A 19,190-nucleotide genomic window follows, 5' to 3' on the forward strand; every position below is an offset into this window, starting at 1 on the left:
GCAATGTTCCAGAAATTGTCTGCAAAAATATTAAATCTATGAGCCTAAAATAAGCCAAGTACAAGGATTATTTGCTATGTCTTACATTGTTTTTCAAGATTTACTAGACCAAGCCTGTCTTCTGCTGGCTGTATCTCCATGAAGCAGATGGATTGATTCCTGATTAGAAAAACCCAGAAATTCTATTCTGAGGCTCTTATTTTCACTGAAAAATCCTCATGTGGTAGAATGAATAAATCTCATATACCCTGTTCTATTTATGACTTAAAATAGAAACAGAACAGTTACTGCTATTTTTAATTTCTTCTTCAACCAGCAGGAACCACATGGGTCATGACAATTAATCAAAAAATGATATAGGATAAGAAAATGGCAGAGCATTTTAAAAGGGCCCATTTAACACTCGTGACAGGAGATTGCGGGGAACATTTTTTTTTAATGTTCTTTTTCATGATTGCTTCATTTTGTCTTTTATGTTTAATTTCTCTATATGCTGCCAAGAGAAATTTGTTATTGGATAGCTTAAAATTGAAGGAAATGAGTAAATAAATTAATACTTGTCAGCCATGATCACCCAAAGAAAACAAAAGAAGTTTTAAAAAAAGTTTTGCCTATTTTTTTCCTTCTCTTTTCTTTTGCTTCACATCCTTTTTTAGGTAGTGCTGGCACTCCAGTAATGTTTAATAAGAATGGTGATGCACCAGGACGTTATGACATCTTTCAATATCAAACCACAAATACCTCCACCCCAGGCTACCATCTGATTGGCCAGTGGACAGATGACCTACAGCTCAATGTATGTCCATTTTATTCTCTTCTTTGATGGATGCTACAGTAAGAAGTATGCTATTTTTGCCAAGTAAATGTTGAATTATTCTCTATTATTTTATATAACATTCTCTTTGGATAATGAGAGGAATCTCACTTGTATAAAAGCCTTGTATATTTTAAGTTCCCATTATGTTGAGGCCATTATGTGCTTGGAACTTACACTGATTCTAAATGTAAAAAGTCTTGTGAAGTGTTACCAGCAACTCTTAGTGCCAGGAAGAATCAAGATGGTTCCAGCAAGTAGAAATACATAGAATAAGTTTAGCAATTGCCTGGATTTTCATTTTTCTGTGGAATTGAATCAGAATGTTCCATTCAGTGAAAATACAATATATACTATATATCCACTCATATAATTTTCCCCTGCAAAGGTTTCCATAATTGGTAACTATGAGATTGGCTACCAGTCTAGTGATGGGAAAAGATTTACAGTGGGCTTGTGATTTGTCTTCCCAGCGTATTTGAAACAATATGGTTGATATCTCATCTCGGAAGGTCCATTGGTTGCATGGCATGTAAACATGTTAGGAAACTTAATTACTTGGACACAAAATCTCTTTGTGTTTTAGAGCTAATGCCTGGACAAAAGGACATAATACCGAAATTTTGTTGCAACTGCATTAGCCAGAGAATGTTTGAAATCTTCTGCCTAATATGGACATCTCAGTTGCCACAATTTCCTCAATGCTATCTTATCCTAGATATAATATGCTAGATGTATTGAAGTATGTTAAGTCACATGAACAAAGGATTGACTTAGTAAATCATTAGCCCATAAGGTCCCACTCATATTTCAAAAATAAGCACAGAAAGAGTGGTGTGTGGGACAAAATGGATGGCCCAAGACATCCTGAGATGGTGGTGATGGTTTGAGTATATTTAGAGCAAAGCAAAAAATCTATAAAACTTGATGAATGTTTCTGCCCAGGATCCTTGAAAATAAAAATTAAAAAGGATTGTGTGAGAGAGAGACTATATGGCCACATGTTGCAGCTATTCTGAAATATGAAGAAGTGATATTTTAGTAAGCAGCAGCTGAAAAATATGAACATAGGTAAACCATGTGAATGCAGTAAGACATGCTTTGAAAAAACCATCATAGATGCAGGCTGCTTTATAAACCCTTTCATGACTGATTTGGCACTGAAGTCTGAGCAACCCTGGATTTACATTTGATTAAATGAAAATTGTGGCTGTATTCTCTAAATATCATAAATGAACAGATGCCTGATTTGGAATATATTGGCTGCTATTCAGCTTACAATATGTTGGGATTAAATATTATTCCTTAATTCCAAAAGATGTGGAGAAAACTGTCCTTTTTTTTTTATCTGCTGAAAGAACACGTGCCTGCTTTTGAATTTATGATGATCATTTAACAGCCTTGCCTAGTATCCCATTTATCAGTGTAACAATATTTTTGTCTTACTCTCTCCCTCCCCAATACTAGATTTCAGTGCCTGAAACCTGTCCAGCTGCTCATGCATTTGCAGACCATGTCATGATTCATGTAAATGCCAAATTATCTAAACTGCATTAATTTAAGGGGAAAGCTTTTTAAAGCAGTGATATTATTGCCCAATTCTCAGATGATTCTGAGAAGGCATTTGGATACTAGCTAAGGGGGGAAAAAATGATGAAGTGTGAAAGAAAATCTGCCCTATTATTTTCTTTGTCTGTATGACTGTGAATGCAGTAAAATATTGTCTTGAAATAAATAGGCAGAGGTTCACAGAATTATTCTGCCCAATATGTTGCTTTAGATATCAGACTGAAATGCAGAGTAGGGCATTATGTTGAGGCCTCGTGCTTCTTGATGTCAAAATGCACAGTCTGAGATTTTGTTTTTCCTGAGATATTTGCTATCCCAGCAAGAATTGAGGTAAAGTGAGGATGCAAGATGGGTGAGAGTGTCATGCATGTGTAAAGAATGGAAAACTAACAGCATTCCCAATATTCTTGAATTGATAATCTTCATAAGGCAATTCCTTCTATTGAAACAGCAAAGCTGAAATGTTAAGACAGTAGTCTACCTGTTACTAAACTGCATAATAACAACAACAACAACAATAATATAAAATTTTATTAAACTTGCATGCCTCCTGACTCTCAACGACTCTGGGTGGCTCACAACAAACAAAGAATTTACAATAAAATCAATATAAAATAAAAAAATAAAGATAAAATATGGCAAACACAGTGAACTGACAGGTCTCAGCCTTCATCACTGAAGGCCTGGATTTGTATTTGTAAATGACAGGTTTTCTTTTTAGTTAAATTCCATAGCTTCATGGAATTTAATGACTTGAATCTTCATTCTGTAGTCTAGGATAAATGCTAATAATTATCCTAGGTAGCCTAGACTTCAGGAAGAAGAGAAAGCATCTTAGAAGGGGGAAAAAAGGGAAGGGGAGGGGACAGGAGCTGCTCATTCCTAATATGAAATAATGGAAAAGAAATTGCAGCCTGTGCTACAGTTAGAGGTTGCATTAGAAATATGTTTTATGAGAATAAATACATATTCAGCAGTCATACTGCAGCTCTTATTTAATGAAAGCATCACTGTTTACTTTATCCCCACTAAATGAACACTGAACTGGTCAAAAAACACAGTCTTTTCTAACCGCCACTCGGTTTATAAGACCAATTCTTACTGTGAGAAGCACTTCTGAAAAGCTGTTGCCAGCAGTACTAGATGGCTGTAGATTGATCCAGCAAGAGGAAATTCAAAACCTATACAGTAATGGAAGATGACTACATAGTTTGCTTTCTTGGTGGCTGAGCTATATTAATACGGCAAACCCTAATTATGCCTAGGCATTGCAAAAATAGAAAAATGAAAAGATTACAAAAGCCGAACTAAAATGACTCCCAGAGTACAGAAAAAGTGCAACAAACTTTTGTATATATAGAAATCTCTCTCTGTATATAGTATAAAATACATACCTGCAAAATATTGTATACCCAAAATAAATATTATATAGTAAAGTATGTTATACATTAGGCCCTTGTGAATCAGCAGCGATTCAATCTGAACTGGAAGTTTATACTTTGGAGAGGACATGATTTCATTAAAGACACTTCAAGTGTAAATTTTGGGGGAACAATGTATCTTTTAAGCTGTAATGGTGAAATTCCAAACAAATGTGAAATGGCTTTTTGTTTTGCTAGAATGAGATGGAAAGAGAGAGATGATAAACCTTTTAGAGGACATTAACCCCGTCCCCCAAAATTTCAACTGTATATTAACATTATTAGTATAGCATTTAGATTCATATGGCCACCCATCTTGCAAAGAAACTGGGTGTGGCTAGCACAGTAAAAAAAAGAAATCAAAGTAGTAACAAATAGCAAAAATAATAAAGGACATAAAACATAAAAGCAAAAAATGGTAACTGTGGCTAAACCCATCATCAACCAATACACATATCTCACTAGCTCAACTACCTCCTGACCAACAAACCTACACACATGCACACAAACACACTCTTTCTCACACACATATACATACACATGCACCATACCTGTGATAGCAGAGATAAAGAACAGCACAAATTGTCCAGTAAAGTGCCTATAAGATGTTGTCAAGCCAATATATAAAATATTGTACTCCAATTTTAAAATAAAGACTTCTATTTTTGTTTTGTTTTTTAAATAAGCCCTTACTTTTCCACTTGATCTCTTGTGGGTTGGATTCAGAAAAATGATTCACTGACTCACCCCAGTGGGATGGCAGAGCTTTGTTACTTTTGATCCTTGGGATTTCTGGGGTGACAGGAGGGTGAAGTTAGTTGGCATGGCTGGTTAGCAAGTAGGGCCCCTCATGGTAAGGATCTGCTTGCTGGCGAGTCAGGGTTGTGGCTTACTGAGTTAGTTAAGCAGAAGCAGATAAAAATCAGGGCAGACTTAAACCCATATTCAGAAGGCTGAGAGCTGAGTCAAGCTCTCCATTATATTAGTAGAACTAACAGAAGTGTAGCATACTATAGCACGAGAGAGATCCAAGTTAGTTTGTGATTAGCCACTTCAAAGAAGCTGATAGCTGAAGAAGTGACTAAAGCCCAAAGAAATATTAGCCTTGTCACCCCAAAAGTGCTCTGATCAGCCGAAAGTTTAATGAGAAGATAAATCTCATTGATCAGCTGCTCATGTCATTGTCAGGGAGCCCATCAATCACTCAGCCCCCTTCCCTTCTACATAGATGCAGTTTAAGTTGCAACATAATATCTCATCTGTAACATCCCAGAAGCGATTAAAAAAGCCATTGCATCAGTGAAATGCTTTGAATGGCTATAAAACGCTTCAAAATCATCTGATTTGATTCATTACTTTAGAGCTGGTCCCTGCTTCAGTTAATGACTTTGCTTTGATCAGCTGGTATAGTTAAAACTTCATCAGATTACTCCACAGCTCTACTATACATATAGGTTGGATTGGTAACCTTTTGTAAATATTTAGTAAGCTGATCAAGGATTCATTGCAGAAACTTACACATGCGGACTGTTATGGGAGTCCCACTGAAAGAATTGGACTGACTTTGGAATAACTATGTACCGGACTTTTCACAACAGAACTTTAGAAACAATTAAGTGTTAAAATGTTTTCTGATAAATGTTGGCTCCGTTTGGTAGGATAGGATAGTAATAGGAAAGGATCATCAGTTAAATTCATGGAAATCAGGTCAATTTAAGTAGATGTCTCTGTCAAAGACTGAAAGACCAAAAGATAGAACAGCAACCCCAAAGATGTCCTAATGGACATCAGCTTGCAAGGCAAAATGCTAGATGGCTGCTGAGGTTGGGATCAGTGTGACAAAGATTCACTGACCCCATCCTCATCTTATTTGCCAAGCAAGAACTGTGGGTAACGAATTTCATTGTTGTACTTTCCTCTGTGGGACGCGGTGGCGCTGCGGGTTAAACCGCTGAGCTGCCGATCGGAAGGTCGGCGGTTCGAAACCGTGCAGCGGGGTGAGCTCCCGTTGCTAGTCCCAGCTCCTGCCAACCTAGCAGTTCGAAAACATGCAAATGTGAGTAGATCAATAGGTACCGCTTCGGCGGGAAGGTAACGCGTTCCGAGTCATCATGCTGGCCACATGACCCAGAAGTGTCTATGACAACGCCGGCTCCAAGGCTTAGAAACGGAGATGAGCACCACCCCCTAGAGTCGGACACGACTGGACTTTATGTCAAGGGAAACCCTTTACTTTCCTCTGTGATGCTTCAGTCTCAAGATGTTGTCAATTTTCTTTTGGTGATGGATTCAAACTTCCCTTATCCTTAGGAGGTGGGGGCTTGCTCTTGCTGTACCCCATTTCTCCGTCTCTATAGTTTCTCTTTCCCCCTCTCCTGAGCTAGGAAAGCTCTACAAGCTTAGTCTCCGTATGGCGTATTATTACTGAGGGTTGTAATTATAGTCTGGAAAGCTGCACGTGCATGGAGAGATGATTGTGCACGGAAAGTCAGGATATTCTCATACACTTTGTGGTTCCCTTGTGAATAACGAAAATAACAGAACCCAGTGACCTCAATGAAGATTTTATCAGATTGTTCTTCCCCTTCGGGAAAAAAGGAAAAGAAAGTGATTTTCCCCCCCAAAAGATTGAAAGAGGGTGGTAGAAAACACAGAAGACATTTTTGGCACAGTGTTATGCTGACTCATGCAAGAAGTCCTGGTCCTAAGAAGAAAGCAAAATTTGTATTTCACTTTAGACTACAAAAATGTCTTGAGCACAGAACAGGACAGCAGTAAAATAGGATGTGAAAAATCACACACCTCCTTCGCAGCTCAATTTCTCCCCCAGCAAATGTTGTGGAGAATATGGGAGACTGTCTGAATATAATAGCACTGCTCATATGGGCAGGTAATCAGTTTGGGGCTCAGGATCATTCTTGGGTTTTGACTAGCATGACAGAAGGAGATGCTCAAAACTGGTTGAGGCCAAGACCAAAAAGGTGGGAAGGATCAGGATGAAAACTAAATAAAATTTAGTTCAGCTTACAATTTTATTTCTATTTTTATTTTGGTGCCTTTGAGTCCTGGTGACTGCCTGGGCTATTCCCTGCAGTTTTCTTGGTGGCATTTTTCAGGAGTGACTTGTTCTTGCCTTATTTCTAGAGCTGAGAGAGAATGAAAGGCCCAAGGTCACCCAGCTGGCTTCATACCTAAGGTGGAACTAGAACTCAGGGCCTCTCGGTTTCTTACCTGATGCCTTAACCACTACCCTAAACTGGCTCTTAAATGTTATGATAATTGGTGTTATGACAAATTCTTGAAATATAGTGAATATGGTTGTATGTTGAACATGCCTGACATATAGGAAAGTCACAAGCCATGTGCAAATGCAACCCATGTTTCCCATTTTTCTTGTTAGACATATTGTTTTAAACCTGAAGATTTGAAAGAGTGAGGTGCTGGTGTTTATCTTAAAAGCCCCATATTGCTTCCAAAGCCAGCTTGCTAGTATTTATTCCTACCTCTGTATTCTGGTCTTCAGCCACTATCCCTCTCATTTGTAGCAAGGACCCTCTCAGTGGTAAAGCCCACTTTCCTGACTGAGGTAATGCCAATGTTATTCTTTAGACACCAGGGAAAGACATTTTATTCTCTCAGTATTGAAATGTTTTTGTTTTTGTTTTTTTCTTTTCTTTTCAAACATATTCTCATTGTTGGGAAGTGATGGGCTTCAGGGTTTAGTGACCATGGTCTAGACAAGAGATTTCCTGACATTTCTCTGGCAGCTGTGGCTGGCATCTTCAGAAGTAAGGTGGTCTGTTATGCAGACCACAGGCAACTGAGCAGGGACTGACTGGGCTCTTGTCTTTATAGCCAGGTGTTCTGACTGCTGATTGGTCTTTAGTTGAGCTAAAGCTCGGTCTTGGTCCAAACGACAGCCTGACCAGTTTTGATGTGACATCCCTCTTCACTAATATGCCAATCAGTGAAACACTACTACGTATCAAAGAAATCATTCCTGAGGATATCACCAACTTGTTTCACCACTGCCTCACAACATACTACTTCCAATGGAATAATACATTTTATTAACAAGTTGAGGGAGTCGCTATGGAAAGTCCCGAGTCCAGTCATAGCCAACTCCATGGAAAAAATTGACCAGGCACTGGACACAGCACCCCTAAAGCCAACACCATGGTTTTGATATGTAGATGACACCTTTGTAATCTGGAGCTACAGTAAAGAACTTGGGAAATTCCTAGAACAGTCAGTCCCTGCCCTGTTGGCATAGCAAAGCTCCTTGTCTCTGAAGATGCCAGCCACAGTTGCCAGTGAAATAAAATGAAAGCTGATGTCTAGACCACAGTCACTAAACCCTGAAGCCCAGTACTGTCCAACAGATACCAGCTGTGAAAGCCTACACCACTGTATTGTCATTGTGATTGCAGGTGCATATGTTTACTTTTGAAAACCACCCTAGAAAATCCTCTGAAGTGCAATATCTATTCATCCATCTTGCATAATTAGTACATCAATATCATGATTAACATACCCTGATAAATTATGCCTACTAGGAATGTGTCTGATCTCCAAACAAAACAAAGGAATGGCTATATTAACGTTTTCACAGCAAATTCCAGGTGTACATAAGGATGCCAAAGAGTTCTGCTGTGCTTTCCAGACTTTGTTCTCCCATAACATTGACTCTTTCAAATTCTAAGCCGCCAAGCAGGAAGAACAAATACCTTGAGCCAAAGAGCCATTTTAAAAGTCTCACACTCTTTAACCAAGGCCAGATCAAGCTACTGCTGGATTTGAAATGCCCTTAATGCCATTCTTGGGAGAGTGGGAAGGAATGACTGCAAAAATATTCTGCTGGCAGGGAGCCCATGTTGCTTCAGTCTTCTTTCTTTCACCAATTGGAAGAGTCCTTTTTTTTTTTGCCAGAAATGTACTACAGTAGGTGAGCTCCTTCCATCACTTTTCCTAATTGCCTGAAAATTATGATTTTCAATCATAAAATGTACTAGCCACATGGAAATTCAACTTAAGCACAAAGAAATAGACACAGAGAGATCTAATACTACTTGCAGTCCCTTGAACATCTTTGTCAGAATGACAGACAGCTGTGTCAGTAAAATAGTTTGAGGATGAACAGTGCAGATTTGGAAACTGGAAAAATGTAGATTAGGCCACATGTATAAAATAACTGCAGAGCAAAGTCCTTGTCTCTAGTTATCATCATCAAGAGGCAGGGTTAGCAAATGTTAACCTTTGACAGAGGTGCCTGTGCTCTACAAGTGATGCCAATTGAGCCACTTAAACCATGCTGAATGCTAGACTTCAACTCCACAACCCTTGTTAAATCAGATTAGCCTTATTTTCCTCCTCCTCTTCCTCCTTCATGGTCAGTGCATGTTATTAACATCCCTGGCAGACATATATTTGCATTTGAAATAAAAGATTAAAAAAACAACAACTTCTCCCTCCTTCCTCTCTGGACTGGCGCTCATTTATAAAAGATACAGCAAACAAAAATTGAGTCCAAAAGTTGAGTCCAAAATTAGTACCCCTTCTGAACTATGGTACCTGAAGCTTAATTTTTGCTTGTGGAAAGATTAACACCCAATACAATCCATGCATGCATGCATCATTTAGAGACTTCTAGCTTCCACAAAGGACTCAATGCAGTTAACAATCAGGGAAGTAAGCTTATAAAAACAATATTCCATCTGAGCTAACTGAACTAACCTCAGGCTGCCCTTCAGCATCCTTATGCTTCTGCAGCACAATACGACATGCCAACTTGGTTGAGAATTTCCATCTCATCAGCAGCTCTTAAATTTACCTCAGTAACCAACATTAAAGATTTTCATTTGAGAACTTTAAGCCTCTCTTCTATTCCCAGTCTCCCCATCCAAAGCCTCTTATACAGCATCACCAAACAAGTAAAGTTTGTCTTGAGCAAGTGGATCTTCTGAAGCAAAAGTAAGAATTAGAGGCTACAGTGGAGGTAACTTATATTCAACTCAGGGAAGCCCAATAACTTAAGGGAATATACAGCTGTTTAAAGAGACAACAGGTGATTGCTGAAAAATCCTCCACAACTTTAAAGAGCTAAAGATTTCACATGCAGAAGGATAGTTCTTTAGAGTTCTTTGTTGCTTTCTTGCCTATTTTAATGGAACTGTCCCAGAAGACTAAGTAAAAAAGAAGCATATTTAATTCAGTCCATTTATATGTCATAAATGGAGAACAGAAGATGGATTTATATAGCAGTGATGCAAAGACACAGAATATCAAAGGCCCTATGTCACTTTCCACCTGCCTAATATTAATTGCTCACAAGGGTGGGCTGGCATTGTAATAGCTTAGGCCAACAATAATATATGGGATTTAATTAAACAAGCCAAATTAATTCCAAGCAATAAGGATGATTTAATAACATGTGCATCCTGGAGACCAGTTATTCAATACAGGACATGGCCCTGTTTGGGGAAAAGGGTATCAGAGCAATTTAATTTGCTGATAAATATATTAGTTTAATAGCATGTTTTCTGGATTTTTTTTAAAGAAAACAAGCATCAATCTCTTTTAGGGAATGAAGTCTGACTGCTTTCTTGTTTAAGAAAATGATTGGGGCAAGGAGAAGACTTAATGCATAATTTTATACATGACTATGTTTAATAAGGATTACTCTCAATAGCTATGCACTGGATTACAGCTTTAGTTGGACTGGACAATATTAAGATAAAATATAATATTTATTTGTATTTTTTCAAAATAATATAGATGAATTAGTCCAAGCACTAAAAAGGATTGCTTTTGTTATCTGAACAACTCTCAGTATTCACAAGCCCTTATTATATATATATATATATATATATATATATATATACACACACACACACATACATACACACACATACACACACACATACACATACATACATACACACAGTATATATACAGTATATACAGTATGTGTGTGTGTATATATATATATTGTTTATTCGTTTAGTCGCTTCCGACTCTTCATGACTTCATGGACCAGCCCACGCCAGAGCTTCCTGTCGGTCGTCAACACCCCCAGCTCCCCCAGGGACAAGTCCGTCACCTCTAGAATATCATCTATCCATCTTGCCCTTGGTCGGCCCCTCTTCCTTTTGCCTTCCACTCTCCCTAGCATCAGCATCTTCTCCAGGGTGTCCTGTCTTCTCATTATGTGGCCAAAGTATTTCAGTTTGGCCTTTAATATCATTCCCTCAAGTGAGCAGTCTGGCTTGATTTCCTGGAGCATGGACTGGTTTGATCTTCTTGCAGTCCAAGGCACTCTCAGAATTTTCCTCCAACACCACAGTTCAAAAGCATCGATCTTCCTTCGCTCAGCCTTCCTTATGGTCCAGCTCTCGCAGCCATATGTTACTACGAGGAACACCATTGCTTTAACTATGTGGACCTTTGTTGTCAGTGTGATGTCTCCGCTCTTAACTATTTTATTGAGATTTGTCATTGCTCTTCTCCCAAGGATTAAGCGTCTTCTGATTTCCTGACTGCAGTCAGCATCTGCAGTAATCTTTGCACCTAGAATTACGAAGTCTTTTACTGCTTCTATGTTTTCTCCTCTGTTTGCCAGTTATCAATCAAGCTGGTTACCATAATCTTGGTTTGTGAGTGTGTGTGTGTGTGTGTACACATACACACACACACACACATACAGTACATACATACATACTTTGGATTATCAATTCAATGCAGTAAAAAAATAAAAATTGTATGCATGATTACCCAGATGTAAATCCATTTCAGCAGATTTAGTGAGCTGAACGTAGTTTGCAACCTAAGTTACATCTGCACTATGCTTAGTATGTTTTATTTATTTTTACAAAACAAGCAAGCTATGTTTCCACTGTACTATGGAAGATATTTGTGACATATACTGTAATTCATATGTAGAGTGGAGACCTGCCAAATGTATATGCTTTTGGTATCATCTAATCATGAACTGGGATGGTTGAGTGCCTATCAGTCTTCAGTGAAATGAAACTTTGTAAAAATAAAATTCGTGGCTTCTGTTTACTCACAGAAATTTTGGATATGCAGAAGTATAGAAGAAACAAACCCATTTAAATTGTTGCCTGAAACAAATGGGAGAGCTATTAGAGGTCATGGAATGGAAGTATATTAGTATATTAGTTAAGGAGGAAAGAGAAGAGACCACAGCTAGAGGCAGAGAGGCGTGTACTGAATTGTGTACTGAAACCCTTAATAATATTAGAGCAATAGCAATTACCTTAAATTACAGTTGGAGAACTCTCTGAGATTTTAAAACAAATCTCTCCTTCTCCTATATAGGCAGATTTCACAGGAAAATAAGTGAATGGGGTAAGATATCTTTTCCCCTTTTAGAATTATCCCATCTCCTTTTCTGTTCTGGCCGCCAGACCCATGCTTAAACATTTTACATCTTGTGACAAGTCCCAGTTACTCTGTGTAATGATCTGCTGTCTGCTTCTTCCCACCCCAACCCCCTATTTATGCTTGATCAGCCAGGCATGACTATAGTGACTCTTAATATGGCAATGTGAAATATAATTAATGTTCAATAAACAAAACCTAATTGTCCATGTACCAGCTTATGGTGTCAGTGGAGGATTAAGGATGACTCTAAGACAGGAAGAAAATGTATTAATTTTGAGCTCCAGTTAAAGATCTCAGAAAGTCAATGGTTGAAGATTTATTTGCATTTAGGGATGTCAGAGAATTCTGCCACGGGAAATGTAGGCATTCTACTCCATGAAACCCTGCCATAGTGTGAACAATACTATTCTTTGAAATGTGTCAGTCTTTCTATTTCCGAGATCAAAAATCAACAATAACCCATAGCCCCAGTGAAGGCACACTGGTAAAAGAGATACTACAGTTAAATAAACAACTTTCCCTGAGTGCTTTCCTTTTTGAAATACTAAAAGCAAGATAAACGTTTCTTGGGAAATTTATATTTACATATATCAGGAGGAAGTCACTCTGCATAAAGCCTCTGTGTTAGAAAATATTGTGAAAATAAAGGGTGACATGCTTTTCTACAGATATGTAGAATTCATATATGAGAAATGTTAGGAAGTGTTATGCTCAATACTTTCTATTCTTGGTTAATGCTTGATTTGAGAGTTTGGAAACAAGCAGTTTAACTGTGGCACTAAATCCCACAAAATGATGTCCCTCTGCTCCTCATTGCAGATATGCTAATTCAGATTCCTGCATGGTGAGGGGGTTGAACTCAGTGGATTGAATGATCCCAGCCAACTCTATGATTTTGATGCACAACATGGAAGAAAACAGCTTACTTTTCCTATTTCCTCATTGTGGAGAAAGTTCTATACATAAATGATAGAGATGGTGTAAAACGTATTTTGTAGTTGGGGAGAATCCAGGAGCTGAGAAACATTAGCACCAATGGTTTTAAGCTCCACATTTTTTGGCTCCTGCATTATTGGAGCTTCAGCAATCTAAAATCAGAGTCAGCTGAATGACAATAACATCTGGGGGCAGAACTCCAGTATTGCAGGTGTCAAAAGGTTGGGACTGCTTATTGTTGATTCTAATGCTTGCCCAGTTCCAGCTATAGTCATAATACACTGTCATGTTAGAAGAATAAAATATCCAGAGATAAGTATTTCCAAAAATAACTGTAATATTTTCTTATTATAATAAGGCATGTGAAATAGAAACATGTGTTAATGATCAGAGCTGAGAATCAATATAGACACTGACAATCTTATGAAATATAAATGAAATGACTGGAAAAACATGTATTAATGGCAGATAATTATTAGACAATTATGCGATTCTGTAAATGAACTGGCTCTGGAAAAGAAATGGGCAGGGAAATTGAAGCACAAATCTGGCTGGGAAAAAAAAATGCTCCAAAGAGAAGGAAGAGATTTGGGGGCAATAGAAAATGCATTTAAGAACTTTACAATGGAAAATGAGAAATGTGAATGCACTAGCAGCTTTGTGAATTCAGATCTTACGAGTGCCTATTCTCAGTCTTGCTGAATGTCAACAAAAATTAGCAAATATTAAGAAAGCATAAAAGAAGCATTTAAGTGGCTAACAGAATAACTGAAAGAAAATTGAGGGATGTGCAAATCCATCTAAATGACTTGATGGCAATGTAAGTCACTTTTATAAATTTTCATTAAGCTAGGCAATTTTACCAAACATATGCCTTTTTTGTGCACAAATTTTCTAAATATATATGTTTGTTATATGTGACTTTTCAGCCAAGAAATATTTTGAGGTAGAAGCTAAAACACTTGCTCAATTAATTATCTATCCATGTTGCAAGTTGATTCTTTTTTAGGAACTATCAGAGAAATCACATTTAATGTTTATCTTTCATAGTGACTGTTTACTTCAACAGGACATATTTTTCTGCACCCCCCCCAAAAAAGTTTAAAGTTACAAAACATGAAAGAAATGTTTAAAAAAAAAAGGGGGGGGTGAGGACCTTATCAGAACATCATTAAGATGTCCAGACATGCATCAGCAATATATTCTTCCATACTGGCATTCGTAGCCATTTGTAGATACAAGATAGCCCTTGTTTTCCATTCCCCATTGCAATTTCTTCATCAGTGGCTTCCCAGTCAGCCCACAAGTTTATTCATTTGAATAGGCTATTCCAGTTAGCTTGCCAATAAATTCCTAATATTTTAAAAACTTTTCTAATTAAATTATATTGTTCCTTTTTAATCAGGGTATTTGAAGTCCTGACCTACAGGACTAGCCACATGTGTCATTCTGCTTTGTTGGTAGTTGTGATGTCCAATTTTTATGGAGTTCTTCCCTTGTGATAAGGAGCCTTAACAAGAAGTAACTAAAGATTTCACTTCCATCCTTTCCTTCTTGCACATCATACAGTTATGGAGCTTAATAGTAATGGGAGGGTTTTATAGGGCCTTTAATTTAGAGGTTCAGTTTAAGGATGAAAGTATTGAATTTCCCATTCCTGCAAACACAATATCCTGAGAATAATCTCTCAGTAAGAAGCGTCCTAAGTGGGGATTCTGAAGGGGGGTGGGGGAAATCTTCATATTAAATTGTTTGTACTTCTACTTTTTTGCTATAGTTGTAAGCTTAATTATTAAAATAAGGACAGTGTTGATGTTCCTCTTAACATTGGATTTCTGATTGAAATATTAAAATGTGGCAGTGTCTCTATGACTTTTTCAGTTGATAGGAAAAGTAATACTAAATGATCATGAAATTATGTGTCCCAGCAAAGAACCTGAAAATATTTAGCACAGGATAATCTTTATGTGTGGAGATGTTAAAGATGTACAAGAACTGAATCTTTGGAATGATAAACTAAGCCTGTTGAACAGAACACTAGATTTTAAGTAATTGGCCACATGAATTGAGTTTGCACAATATTTATCTTGAGAACTCTGCAAAATTCTACTCCTACACAATCACTCATGGATTATCTCACACACATGCACATTTCTTTTTAAAATCTTGCTACATTCTCAGTATCAGTCGCACACACTTCTGCTGAAATGCCCACATCTATCTTTACACCATTATACCAGCTTCCATTTTTAAGTATTCTCCCTTGTCAATGTATGATAATTGCAATGATGACGACCAGTGTGTGTGTGTGTTTGGGGGGGGGGGTATTTTATTTATTTATTAAATGTATACACCACTCATCTCACTATGACCCCACGAATCTGACTGGAATCACATTTTACTGATACAGATTATAGTGACAGAATCTTGAAAGCTTGACTGAGTTCCCCCTTTCCTCCCTCTTACACTGTAGTGAATTAGGAAGCTGCTTCCAATCTGAGCTGCTTTCTTACCCTTTCACTATTTCCCAAGTTTAAAGTATGTTTTTGTTTATGTAACTGTCACTGGCTCTGCCTAGCATCCTCAAGGTCATCTCCATGGCTGTGCATTTATGTTCAGGTTATCTCATTGAGTTGTTGTCATGAGAATAAAATGTAAGAGAACCTTATTACTATGAATTCCTAAAAGAAAGGTAAAATATTGTTGCAAGTATAAAGGAATAGATGAATGAGGTAAGGAAAGCAAAATTATTTTAAAAAAATACTTTGTTAGTTCAGTTTAAATGCTGAGTATTCCTATTAATAACAGAAGGAGTTGAGGATAGTAAAAATATTGAAAAACATTTAAAACTGTAGTTAAAAGGTTTGAATGCTGAATAATGTAAAGCAGCAGAAATAAATAGCTATTTCTAATAGAACTGTTTTCATTACCTTCAAGACTACATACAGTATATTTTTCTTGGGATCAGCCCCAAAGTTCTTTATTTTGTACCTGATGCACATGGCAGATTTGTTGACAAAAACTTGTTCTTTTCTTGTTCTTCTTTAATGATAACCAATATCTGCTGTATAAGTAAAAGGTCTCCCACATTCTTACATGCAGTATAGTGATCAGTAAAAGCCAGACATGGTGACCCATATGTCATTATGATGGAATGAATTCTTAATTGGGAAGAATGTACTCATCCATCAAAGATGCCAGCTTTCATTTTACCAGCTGTATTTCAGAACAACAAGATTTACCATGTGAGAAACACTAAGGAGTATCTTGAACCATGAATTATGCCCCATAAGTTGTGATAATTCTGACTATTTACCAATCTGATTCCATTTCATTCATCAAATAAAGCTAAGAATCTCCTCTAAGGGACATTTTAAGAGCAATGATCTGATGATCAAATAAATTTAATATATGCTTTTTAAAATTTTAAATATTTAATATTTGTTGGGAAATTGTTATTTTTTTATGATTTCAGAGGGGGTAATGGGGGGTCAGCTGTATATCTGGACTTCACATTAGTTTCTTTTTTACTTACTTGAGTTACATGAAATAAGAGTCTACTACTGTATGTGTTAAATACCTTGTATGCCATTCGCTTTTGATCATTATTTCTTTCTTAAATGATCCTTGCTTTCACAAACCCTCCTTACAAAGTTTCCACTGGCTTTTAAAAATCAAAATGAGATTCTTAATGTTTTTTAGCATCCAATCAGTCCAAGATAGGTTCTAGGATCAAAGAAAAAAGAATCCATTATGAAATTATAACCTCAAACTTCATAAAACCTAGCCACCAAAGAAAATTTATTCCCCTGTTTTTCTCATTTCTAGGCTAGAGCTGCCTTTCCAGAAGTAATAGGGAAGATAAGTCTTTAGCACGTCACGTGAGCCCATCGGGTTTCTACACAGTAGCTCTTCTTCAACAGCAATGATGCAGAACAGCAGCCTGGACAGCAGGCTTTTGAATGTGCAGTGTAGCCTGAGAATGAAATAATTACTCTTCTTTTACTTTTACTTTTAATAGAAGCACATAACTATGGGGGTTCTTTTTGTTTTTTGTTTTGTTTTTGTTTTTGTTTTTTCCTTTTAATTTCCATGCAGGAACAGGGGTTGTAGGAATGAATTGGTGGTAGGACAGATTCAGAGCATCCCAATCTAATAAGATGGTCCAAACATATGTAGGCACTGACCTGATGTTAATTTAGGACAGCCACTTTTCAACTATAATTTACCTTAAACAATCTAGACTTGCTGAGTTCATCATTTCAAGGGAGCACTTGGCAGTCATCTTAAGCAAGGGAGTGTCAAAAGGTAGTAAGTTGTAAATCTGTATTTCCCAGGAGTGATACAATGTGTATCTGGCTCTTTTTGCTTAGCCTCATGAGACAAGTTGGATTAGATCTCATACTTCTATTAAAAAGATTGTGACACAACTTTCCCATCATACATCTTTTCACTAATATGTCCAGTGATTTGTGAATCACTACCTGAGCATCTTCTTGTAGAAGGGAGTGGAGAGGAAAAGAAAGAGCCGTCTCCCCCCATTAAAGCTGTGAAGCAAGAGACCTCTGCTGTTGCAAAGAAGAGTGACTCCCCATTGATAAAATGGCTACAGTTTGCAGCTTCCCCACAAATGGCTGTCCCCAAAGCAGCAGCCAGTTATAGCACTGGAGGTGGCACCACTACAGTGAACCATGGTGGAGTTTAGCAGCAGAGACATGGTATTATTCCTCAGTAGTATCTCCAGAAATGGATATCTACCTTTCCTGGTCCTAGGTCAGCAGCTTCAGTTGCAGCCACCTCTGAACCTCCTCCTTTTTCTTTGCCCCAAAGGAGCAGTGGCTGCTGTGGTTGAAGGAGGAGGCAAGAGCAGAAGCAATTGAAGATTTTGGCCTTGTATCTATTTTTGGCCACAACTGGGCATGAGCTGAGTTCCTCCTGTTTGTGTGGCTGCTACTGCTAAGCTGGACCTAACTTGGGAGCTGGTGTGGCCACTCCAGCAAGTTTCTGAGCAGCCTGGTCTATGTTCTTCCTCACATGGTTATTGAGGGATGCCATGTGTTGTGACCAGAGCAATTTAGAGGTACAGCTTGGGCTGAACGTGATTGAGAAATAAAATGAATTATTTTCTTTCCCACACATCCTAAGCTTGTTCAGACTATTCACATCTGGGAATCAGGATATGTGATAGGCCTACCATGCTATATGTTTCCATATGTAGTAAGAGTTAGATCTCTCCATCCCTATCTGCTGTCCAAATTCAGAAATGGAAAGTAGTTAACATACAAATATTTGTTTCATGTTCCTCCTAGAAGAAGATGAAAAAAGTTTTGCTTTTATAAAGGATACATTTAACAGGTCAATCCAAATGTCACACAAGAGTGTGCACAGTTGGCTGTCTCTTATTTGTAAATAGTATTTCTTGGCTTGGGTTTTGAGAAGATTGCCCATGGTGGCAAACACTACTTCAGCACCAGTTATTAATGTCTTTTTGTTGAATTTATCTCTTTAGGGCAAGAGAAACAGAATGCTGGAGGAGCAGAGGAACACATTAATCAATTAACTAACCCATTCTGTTACATGTAGTTTTTTGTCATAATCATACAGCTTTTCTGATCCTTCCATATTGGCAGGTATGCTGTTAATCTGCAGCTTCTCATAAATGGTTGGGTGAAACAAAAACCATGGGAAAAATATTCATCTATATGTAATAAGAATTATTACTAAACATTTCTGAGGTCTACTTCACACATGCCCTTGGTATCATGGCTATTTCCAGGGTTTGTTTCCACCCTGGGCTGGGCACTTGTATAACTGTTTGATCATAGATTTGTTTCTGGGGTAGTTTTTACAGTCTGTACAATCCATTCTGGGGCAAAAAGTGACTTGAAAGCAAATGAGCAGGCAGCCTTTTTGATGACTCATCTATAGCTGTAAACAAACAAATCCACCTTTAAAGGAAGTCTGTTAACTTAATCTTTTTATTATTTCTTTGCTTTGTTTTTCTTTTTGTTTTTGCTGATTTGATATTTATTCTTTTCTTTCAAATG

General features: G+C 37.5%; 1 protein-coding gene across 3 annotated transcripts in view; it reads left to right on the forward strand.

Annotated features, from left to right (window-relative positions):
• The window catches only part of GRM7 (glutamate metabotropic receptor 7), a 354,665-nt gene that overhangs the window by 219,485 nt on the left and 115,990 nt on the right, over positions 1 to 19,190 (forward strand). For all 3 annotated transcript variants that reach the window (XM_063291614.1, XM_063291615.1, XM_063291616.1), the window contains exon 7: positions 657 to 796. In XM_063291614.1, coding sequence (XP_063147684.1) covers positions 657 to 796 — 140 coding nt within the window. The remainder of the gene's footprint in view (positions 1 to 656; positions 797 to 19,190) is intronic.

Source organism: Candoia aspera, chromosome 2, assembly GCF_035149785.1.
Source record: "Candoia aspera isolate rCanAsp1 chromosome 2, rCanAsp1.hap2, whole genome shotgun sequence".
Taxonomy (NCBI): Eukaryota; Metazoa; Chordata; class Lepidosauria; order Squamata; family Boidae; genus Candoia; species Candoia aspera.